General features: G+C 31.8%; 1 protein-coding gene across 1 annotated transcript; it reads right to left on the minus strand.

Moving 5' to 3' along the window:
• Nucleotides 1-653: 653 nt before the first annotated feature.
• LOC119688626 (uncharacterized protein K02A2.6-like) lies at nt 654-11,094 on the minus strand. Its single transcript, XM_038103298.1, has 6 exons — nt 10,800-11,094; nt 10,096-10,601; nt 9,524-10,010; nt 8,443-9,445; nt 7,509-8,349; nt 654-815 (listed from the first exon to the last, which is right to left on the minus strand). Exons 1-6 carry the CDS (start codon nt 11,092-11,094, stop codon nt 654-656), a joined length of 3,294 nt encoding a protein of 1,097 aa, XP_037959226.1.
• Nucleotides 11,095-11,323: the final 229 nt, after the last annotated feature.

Here is an 11,323-nt window from a genome sequence, read left to right on the forward strand (position 1 = left end):
TATTAAAAGTTTTTAAAATATAAAATTAATTATCATTCATTTCAGGCAATTAAATAGAAAAAATTGGTTTAAAAGTGATGCAATCAACTTTGCTGACACTTTTAAGTAGTTTTTGAAGACCATTTACTGATGTTTGGGAAATATGCAAATTATTGTGTTTATATATGTATGTCAAATGACAACAACAACAACGACATCGACAACAACAACAATGAAAATTTCAAATTAAACGGCAGCGAAAATCATGATAGCAAAACCATTCCAAGCAAGGCACTCACAAATCTCAATCCAGCCACACGCAGAGAGAGAGAGAGAAAGAGAGAGAGAAAGAGAGAGAGAGAGGAACATAATTACACAAAAATACGGCATTGAGTCTGTGATGCAGTATTTATGCTGGTGAGCTCCAACAATCGTACAACAGTTTCCGCATATCCTGTCGTGTAATTTTTGTGTAAATGCTTGGCTTTCCACATACGATGTGCTGGCCGTTGTTGTCGTTGTCATTGTTGTAATGGTTGTTGCTCTCGTTGTTGTTGTGATTTTTATGCTACAATTGCCTAGTGCTTTCCGCTTATATGTCCTTGCATCCGTCCGTTGAATGTCCGTCTTTTATTCGTTCATTTCGCGCGAGCTGCATAAAATTTATTGCAAATTTATGAGCGGAAGTTATTTACATTGCCATGTTGTTGTTGTTGTTGCTGTTGTTGCTGCTGTAACTGTTGTTGATAGCGTTTTTCTTTTGATTCTTTTGATGCTCTTCTGATGTTGTTGATATATTTTTTTATTTTTGTATAGGTATTTGACTTTTTTCGTATCTGATGTTGACAATTTAACGTTAAGAATAAAATAGTAAGTCACATTGTCACAGAATTTAATACACATCAATCGGGATGAAATGGTAGAGCTGCCACGCATTGCAGATAAGAATCGCTGTGATAGTCACAAAGAAAAAAGTAGTGAGGATATCAAATTTTTTTAAGTTCTATTTTTTATACACATAAATGATTGTATTCGGTGAAATTGTGTGCTTAAATATGAAAATATGTCAGAATATTTGAATATGATTAAAAATCTTCAAACCATTTACATAGAGTACACGAAATATTTTCCATCAGTTTAAATTATATTAATGTAGTTTTTTAACTACATACAATGATAAAGAGAGCTTGTTATGTCATAGGATCATGATATACAGAAAGTCACATGACAAATGAACTTTTAACCATACATGTTATACAAAGAGTCATACCATCATGGTCCATTTGGAATCTATATATATATATAGACATATAAATATACTTTCGAATCTGTCAATAGATTCGAAGATAAGTTTTAATTTACTTGACACTGCTTTAACGAATAACAACAATCTCAGGCTGGAGATCAGACAAAGAATTACTATTGCCGATAGGTGCTACTATGAACTCAATAGCAGTGACGACTGTTCTAAGGTGAGGAGGTGTACGACGCATACCTTAACATTATTTGCAAAATGTTAAATAAAATATATAAATTCTTCAAATATCTTTACATTGAGAATGAATATTACTTATTGCATATATATATATATATATATATATATATATATATAAAGATTAAATTAGAATTATGTATTGTCATGTCAACAACAATTACATATTAAATGTAATTGCTATATATATATATATATATATATATATATATATATATATATATATTAAACAATTAAATGTAATTGTCTATGTCTCAATCAATTTTTTCTTCTTAGCTGCTATAGTTGTTAGGTGTGCTCATAAGTTTGCAGCTCAAATTACAGAACATTTCTATTACATTTCGTCTTTCCGTTTTAAGCAATTGCCGTCACAAATTTCAGTCGTGTGCTCTCTCACATTTCACAATGTGCATGTGCTCTCGCATAAATTATGAGAAGTAAAGATTTAGGTATATAGTAGAAGCAATTGTTCTGCATGCACATGAATCCAACATGTTGATTTACCGAAGATGTTAGGTGTGGGCTAAAATTTGCAGCACATATCGCTCCCCAATAAGCAGTAGCACCAACGAATATCTTTCGCTAGATGTGCGCAATAGTTGGCTGCACATTTATACACTGCAAGTGATTTCAATTTTGTTTGATCACTGTACAAACATGTATGGTTTTCAGTACATAATCCTTTGTTTGACAAAAGTTGGCTTAATAATATGAAAAGTATATGAAAAGTTGAAATAAACTATATGAAAAGTATAATATTAAACTAATGTATATTTAAATTAATAATGTAATTAAATTTATTTAATGTTATTTTGTTAATGAAATGTTGAATGATGTATTGTGCATATATTATTGCCTAATATGATATAGTTATTGTTAATAAAAGATCTCATCTATTTAAGTTTGTCGTTTTTCATTTAAGCGGTGCATGTAAAAACAACAATGTGGAAGAGTCACACACCCTTTCAGATAGGGCACGCATTGTCATTGCTCAATAGACAATTTGCATGTAGAGCTTGCTCTCGGCCGAGAAATATTTCAGTATATCCATATGTCACGACTTTTATTATAAGAGCGACTGGCGAAATTAATGTTAATTGAATTTTTTATAAATTTATTATTATTATTTTTATTTATATTTATTACTATTATTATAATATATTAATATAATTTTATAAAATAATAAAATTTAATATCAACCTGAAGCTCTATCCGCATAGGGGGTAATGTGGAGCATTAGATAGATTATAGTCTGTAGGACTAGTCTGACTAGTCCTCACCGTGTCCAGGTATTGTCTTTAGGCAATACAGATAACTTTAGGTGTGGACACACAAATAGATAAACTCAAATTAAATAATTCAACCAATGATTTTTAATCATTAAAAAAAATTTTTAATTTCCAACTTTTTCAAAATTTTTAACGAAAATATAAAAATCGAAACATTACTAGTATGAATTCATTAAATAACAAAATCAAATAATTATTAATTAATTGAAGTAATTATTTTTATTGATTAAAAATAATTTCTGATGTTCAACTTTTTTCTCTCTCATGAAAATTTATATAAAATATAAAACAATTAAAAAATCTTTAAAAAGTCATATATAGTTGAACCAATGATTATTTATCTATAAAAATAATTCATAATTTCCATCCTAACTATGCTTCAGTATGAAACAGAACAGTGCGCTATCACAGAATTATGAAGCTGTACTGGGATTTTCGAAAAAAAAATTTTATATTATACCCTTGGTCTTTTAGAAGTTGGCAACGACTAGTGCATCTAAATGAACCACGAGCTGTCCGAGCTTTTACACGACATGGATATATAATAATTCAGCGATTTAACATCCAGTGGCTCCAATAAAGAAATTGATTGAAGCGGCAGTCGAAGAAAGAAAGCATAGGTGTAAAATGCATGTCTTCGGTGGAGTGTTGCAGCTGAGGCAGCATTAACCACGCTTGTTGTACTCGTACGAGACTGGAAAATAGAGTTGCATTACGCCAAAAGCCGATAACAAGTTGTTATGGTTAATTAAGTAAATAGGTAAGTTCCAAACATGGAACTCATTCACACTTGAACACAGACTTGTTTATTAACATACGTAATTAGTCACACTTGAACTGTGTTTAGTGTGTGCAGTTAATACATATCGCAAGTTTTTTATAATTTCATGTTTTAAAATTATACTTTATTTATATATTATATATTATTATTATATTTATGTTTAAAGGAAAAACATCAAAATTGCAAATTCGTAGTATGTTAGGAGATAGATAATATGTAAAAGGAAGCTCCGTTATTACTTGTGACATTGTACGATAGTTAATGGAAAGAAACATATTCCTTTAAGTAACAACTATTGTATGTCAAAAGTAAAAACAATGGAACAACTATACCATGAGATATGATTGGAAAAAATACCTCAATCAAATTCTATATTGACGTATTAATAATACGTGATTAAATAATCAAATGGGCAGCAAAACTTACCCAAATGAAGTAAATTTGTGCTTCTTTTATTTAAATTCTTATAACTGAGACTATCTCATTTATCGACACATCCCAAGTATGCGTATTCCGTGCATTTCTTATTATTATTATTTCTAATTATTGTGATAATATAGAGGAAGAGCAAACTTACAAACACCAATTCCGTTTCCGTCTAATGCTATTCTGAAACAATGGTTGCACGATACATGATGTTTTAGGTGTGCTATTAGGACCATCTGGTATTGTAATAGTCCAATTAGCCCTTAGAGTGTCAACTGCTAACTTCGGAACTCGACAGCCATGATTAGCTTCCTGCTTATCTATGTGCAAACTACAGTTTATCGGTGATAATTAAATGAGTAATCGTTGAGTGTTGCGAGTAATACGAGTATTTCAACAAATATTAAACGGTTTTTGAATATTTTTTTCATAAAACAGAGGCGGATTTCATTTCAATTACTGTTGAGTATATTAAACAATAAATAACTCTATGAATGATTTTGAACTTAAAAGCTTTCATTTCGCTAAAGTAAAAAGTTTGTTGCTGCTCACAAATAAAGGATTTGTGCTTTCTTCTAAAAGTTTTGTTAATTGTTTCTGTTATTCATTTTCTATTACTCAAATAATGCCTTTATGATGTGAATTCAATTTTAAATAGGCTAATTCAATGGCGTAAAAGTTAAATTATTTAATTTGGCGACCTTATTGTTCTTTAGGCTCCTTCACTACTACAAAAAGTTCTCTTTACAATGGATTTATGTCCTGGTAAATGTCTGGTCGTACAAGGAAAAAGCCTTCAGCCTTTAAGTATATTTTTCAAAGGAAATACTTCATTGTCTCAGTTTTGGCAAAACCTGACAAAATGCTTAAATGATAGAATTTGCACATTCCGTTCAAATAAGAAACTCTTTAAAAGTAAAAAAAATGGGTTAATTTAATTTATAAGTGTAGAATGACTGTTTTAACAATTGAAAGTTAACATTTTAAATTTTCTTTTGAATTTGTGATAATTTTTTTTTTAACACAATACGTACAATAATAGGTCTATTTTTACTTGAAATAAAATGTACGAGTAAAGCCTGTGTAGCATTTTCAAATTTCGACAGGGATGTTACGCTCTATCAGATGCTCTCATTTACTCGTAAATTTGCTGGTAGTACGCACTTGTGTATATACAGTGTTACTCAAAGTTATTACGAGTAGCTTGTGGAACAGACCTCATATAAATACATGTTTCAGAAAACAATCAAGCAGTGTTGTTATATTTTACAATACGTTTTACATAAGTCAAATTGCCAAAGACTTAGTGCTAATTAAATAGTAATCTATATTTCTATTAGATTATATTACTATTAGATTTATGTTACATTAAAATTATCAAATACGTATTCCTTTATGGAATTAATTAGTCAGCATTGATATTTTCATACTCAGTACGTTCTTCTATGGCCCCTTCTTCGAAAGTATTATCAACACTATCTATGTTGAGTTCTCCGATTACTACTTCTGTATAATTTTCACAGTTAATTGTTTAATATAAGAGACAAATTTAAGCGATTATCAAATATGCCAGCAACTGAAGGATTTTTATTATTTCCTTCCTTTTTTCTAATTGGAAAAAGTTTTTTATTCGATCTTGATTTAGGATTTTTCACGAAGTTATTACAGCATTCATTTATTTATTAATATTTATTAATAAATAATTATATAATTATAAATAATTATATTTTTTTTTCTATAATAAATTATTAAAGAAGAAATTGATAAAACAAGAGATATAAAGACTCATTTAGTTCAATCAATTAAAAATGCTAGTATAATTTTGGTTGTATTTAAAAAAATTAATTCTCACACTAGAAAACAAAAATAATTTTCATTAATGAATAAGAATCCTAAAAAAAAACTAAAATTATACTCATTCTAATTAATAATCAAAATCTTATTTTACACAATGATACATATTTTTCAATATAAAATAATATATTTTATATTAGACACCACAAATCAACGTTTTAATATAATAAATTATTTAATAAATTATTTCACTTTTTATTATTAACAACTTCAAAGAAAATCAATGTATAATTAACATTATAAATTCACGAATGTTTCTCATTCTAAATGAATAAATTTCTGAATGAATTTTTTCATATTGACTGTAAGATTATATGTATATGGTATATGGTGTAGCTCTATAGACGAGTAATAATAATGATTAACAAGTTATTCAATATCAAGATCAATTAACGATTCTATTTATTAATGAAATTTCCCCTCATAAATTTAAAGTAGGACAAGCAGCTATATATCCAGATAGATGATCTATATCTATCGCAAAGTCAACAATTCCTTGAATTTGTAATATCTGTTAAAATAATTTCTATATAAGCCACAGAAGAATCAATAATTAATGTTTTTAAATCAACTTGACGTAAATAATTTAATCGAACTAAAATCCCTACACTTGAAGAAATTCTACTTAATAAATACTTAAATTTTAAACAAACAAATTAAAGAAAAGAAAATTAAAAAAGCTTCAATTATTGAAAAATGCGATCATTTATAATCAAATAAATAATTACTTAAAAAATAAAAAATTCAAATTTCCTGATTTCTCAATAACAATTTTGTTTTTTTACGGGCTAATTGGTTAATAGTTAAATTATAAACTTTTTAAAATAATTTTTATTTGTTGTTAAAAGATTTTATTTTAACCGATATTTTGACTTCGATATCGGGCTACAATCATCTGCTGAAACTTTAATACAATGTAACAATATTTTAGTACATATCACAAAGAAACAATTATAAAATACATTAATATCGAAACATGAATTATATATTATATATATATATATATATCTTATATATAAAATTAACATTGTCAAAATGTTAGTTACCGTACTCCTCCGAAACGGCTTTACCGATTTTTACCAAATTTTATATGCGTATTCAGTAGGTCTGGGAATCGGCTACTATCTATTTTTCATACCGCTAAAGTGATTAGGGTGTCCCTATCCAGCAAAAATATCTTTATTGCTTTAACAAAAATTTTTTTATTTTTTTGACATAAATTTTTTTATATTTTTGAAAAAGAAAACTTGCTATGATATGAAAAGTTGTTGTCTATGAAAATACTGAATTCATAAAACTGCCCCCTAATTTCTGCACTATCGTTGATTCCCAAAATGCTCTCATTGACCGCGTATTTCCAGATGTACACATACAATACATAAATCATGGGTGGCTGGCAGAAAGAGCCATTAGCAGCAAAAAAAACGTGGACGTTGATGAATTAAACTTCAAGATAAAACAGACATTGCCAGGCGACTTAATATCATACAAATCGATCGATACAGTTTGAAGTAAATACAACCGACAAGATTGACAGTTTATATTTAACTAAATTTTGTTTACATTTCATTATTTAAGATTGCTTAAACTAATGCAAAACATACTAGATTATAACACTTTCTCCGCCCTTAATTTTTGACAAAGTTCAAGTTTTCCTGAAATCGTCGGATTCAAATCGATTAACAACCTTCCGAATACGACCACTTTTTCGAAGTTGAACTACTTCGGTAGAACGTTCTTCACTAGGCATTAATGTTGATTGGCTAGATGAAGGCGGTGTGGCATTGATGAAATTTGGAGTGAATTCAAAAATTGGTTGTGAAGACAGGTCAAAGCTACTTCTAGTTTTAAGCTGATTAACGTGACGTTTGATGTAACCAAAAGATGTGTTCACTCGGTAAACCATTTTACCAAGTTGTTTCACAATAACTCCTTTTATCCATTTTTCCCCTCTTGCGTAGTTTCGAGCGAAGACGGGTTGCTTTAGACTGAATTTCATTTTCCGTTTCGAAGCTTCAAGGTGCTTCCTAGGCGATTCAAACAGTTGACTCAACAAGGTACGAACAGGCCTTCCATGTAAAAGTTCTGCAGGTGATTTACCCTCAGCATTCGGCATTGCACGATATGTTGCAAGATATTTTGATACAGCGAATTTGAGAGACAATCCATCGTCAATGTTTTTCTGAACAGCAGTTTTAAAAGATCTGACGAATCGTTCGGCTAACCCGTTTGAGGCTGGGTGAAACGGCGCTGTTGTTATATGTTTGATGCCAAGTTTTGAGCAAAAATGTTTGAATGCTTCAGCTGTAAATTGCGGACCATTGTCACTTACGATGGTTTCTGGTAAACCTTCCAGAGAAAATATAGAAGACAATGCTGATATAGTGTCAACCGTTGTTGTTGTAGATAGTTGTACAACGAACGGAAATTGCGAGAAAGCGTCGACACAAATTAGCCACATTGAATTACAAAATGGACCAGCAAAGTCGATATGTACTCTCTCCCAAGGTCGATCAGCTTCAGGCCAGCTTAAGTATTCACGTGCGTGAACAGGATTTGCAATTTTGCACACATCACAATTTTCAGTTAATTGTGCGATGTTTTTGTCAATATTAGTCCACCAGACATGTTGTCGAGCTAGCTGTTTCATTCTCGATACTCCCCAATGACCATCATGAAGAAGTTTAAGAACTTTCTGCTTAAGGGAGGCTGGAATGACAACCCGGTTGTACTCCGTCTGGAGGCAAAGCAAATTATTGTGTAGTATTAAAGCAAAGCGATGATTGAAAAATGATCGAAGATCAGCATCTTGAGGCATTAGCTTTTCAGGCCAACCGTTTGTAACGAGAAAATAAACTCGGCGAAGAATTGGGTCATTTTTGGCATGCTGACGAATTATTTCAGCGTCGATAGGTGTGTTAAGTTCATTGATGTTGAAACAGGATTCCTCATGATCAAAAGTTTTATCTTCACCAACAGGTAAACGAGATAAAGCATCGGCATTTCCATGCTCAGTAGTTTTACGATACCGAACATCATACTGATAAGCCATTAGTATAATAGCCCATCGCTGTAAACGATGTGACGTCATCGACGGCAACTGCTGAATTGGATTAAAAATGCTAACAAGAGGTTTGTGGTCAGTAACCAAGGTGAATCTTCTTCCGTATAAATATTGATGGAAACGCTTGACTCCAAAAACGATAGCTAGTCCTTCCTTCTCTATCTGACTATATCGTCGTTGATGAATGTCGAGAGTTTTAGATGCAAAAGCAATAGGCCTTTCTGTACCGTCAACGTACGTATGCGAGAGCACGACTCCTATGCCATAGGAGGAGGCATCTGTAGCTAGAACCAACGGTAAATCTTCCTGATAATGTGCTAATTGCGCTGCATTGAGAATATGCGTTTTAAGAGCTATAAATGCTTGTTGTTGTGCTGTACCCCATGTGAATTTAACATTTTTTCGGCGCAGCATGTTGATTGGCGCGGATAATTGCGAAAAATTAGGTATAAAATTATGGTAGTAGTTTACCTTACCCATGAATGCTTCTGCTTGCTTTAGATCTTTAGGCGGCTGCAGGTTTTTGACTGCTTTTAGTCCTGACTCATCTGGCAATATACCTTTTGCACTAATTTGACGCCCGAGATATTCGATTTTATCTCGCAGAAAGAAACATTTTTCTTGCTTGCACCTGATACCATTTTGTTGCAAAATACGAAGTACTTGTTCTAGGCGGCTGATGTGTTGTTGGAATGTAGGTGCGGAGATGATGATGTCATCGAGATAATTACCGCAACCTTCTACGCCTTGAAGTAACTGCTCAAGATATCTTTGGAATATAGCTGGAGCGCTTGCAATTCCAAACGGTAAACGTTGGTATTGGAATAACCCAAGTGGAGTGTTGACAACCATTATTGTTTTTGCTTCATCGTCGAGTTCCATTTGTAAATACGCATCCTTAAGGTCGATTTTTGTAAAATGTTGACCGCAATTAATTTTATGGAAAAGACTTTCGCGTATGGGCAAAGGATATTGTTCAATGTCAATTTGCGCATTGACTGCTTGTTTAAAATCCCCACAAATTCTTATGGAACCATCAGCTTTTGGCGCTAGTACAATAGGCGAAGCCCATTGGGAAAACTTCACAGGTTTCCAAATACCCGCATTTGTCAATCGATCGACTTTCTTGAAAAGTGACATTTGCGAAAATGGAATTTGTCGGCTTTTGTAAAATTTCGGATGTGCATTTGGCTTTAAAAAAAATACTGACCTTAAAGTTTTTTATTGTGCCAAGAGCTGGTTCAAAAATATCACCATATTTCTTACACAGCTCGCTAATTCTGTGTGATTCACTTTCAGTAATGTTACAAATTTGTTGAATCTCAAACCCGAATTCTTTGAATAAATCGAAACCGAATAAATTGTTACAGTTTTCGACATCCACGACAACGATTACCACTTCCCTTTCTTTTCCGCCACATTTGATATCTACGCAAAGTTCACCAAGCACTGGAATTTCATTTTTGCCAAAACCAAATAAGGTTTTTGTACAATTCCGCAACTTTGGGCAATTTAGAGTTTTGAATGTTCGCTTATTTATTAGAGAAACTGTTGCACCAGAATCCATTTGGAAAGACACAATTTTATTACAAATTTCCAAGTCAATGTAATTCTTATTGCTTTCAGTTTTTACAATACCTGTTAAACTGTTAATTGTTTCAACAGTACCAATGTTGTGACTTTTACGACGGTAATCTTTCTTCTTGTTTTCATCACCTGAATTACGTTTGTAGTTCTTGTTTTGTTTTGACATGCACACTGGCGCAATATGTCCAATTTTGCTACATCTATTGCATACAGCATTTCTAAATTTACAGTTTTCTCTTGCATGAGAGTTTCCACAGCCAGAACATGATTTGAATTTTACTTTATTATTGTTATTGTTGAAAACACCCGGTTTTTTTATAATTGTACCAACTGAATTAACAGGCATTGAGTTTTCGATCGTTTGTTCTTTAATTGTTGCCACCGTTTTAGTGGTTGTTTCGTACAATTCTGCAATCTGTAAAACATCAGCAAGTGTTGGCTGGGGCTTTTGGAACGCAGCCGTGCGCACAGCATCGTGAGGTGTACGTATAATAATTTGGTCACGAATCATATCATCCACGAAATTGTGTAAACAATTCTGGGCTGAGCACGAAAAGTTACACTGTCTTGCCAATCCGCGGAGATCGGCTACCCACTCTCTATATGATTGATGTGGCTTCATTTCCCTTTTGAAAAAATCGTAACGTGCAGCGACCACATGTCGTTTCGACTGGAAATGATCCGTAAGTTTTTCCGTTAAATTTTCGAAAGATTGTTCTTGTACTTTCGTGTTACCGAAAAGATTTTTTAGCAGCTCAAAATTTTCTGTGCCAATCCAAGACAAGAAAAATGATTTTTGTTTTTCACTGCACTGAACTGAATATGCTAAAAAATGTTGGTTAAGTTGTTCT

Source organism: Teleopsis dalmanni, chromosome X (genome assembly GCF_002237135.1).
Source record: "Teleopsis dalmanni isolate 2A chromosome X, ASM223713v2, whole genome shotgun sequence".
NCBI lineage: Eukaryota > Metazoa > Arthropoda > Insecta > Diptera > Diopsidae > Teleopsis > Teleopsis dalmanni.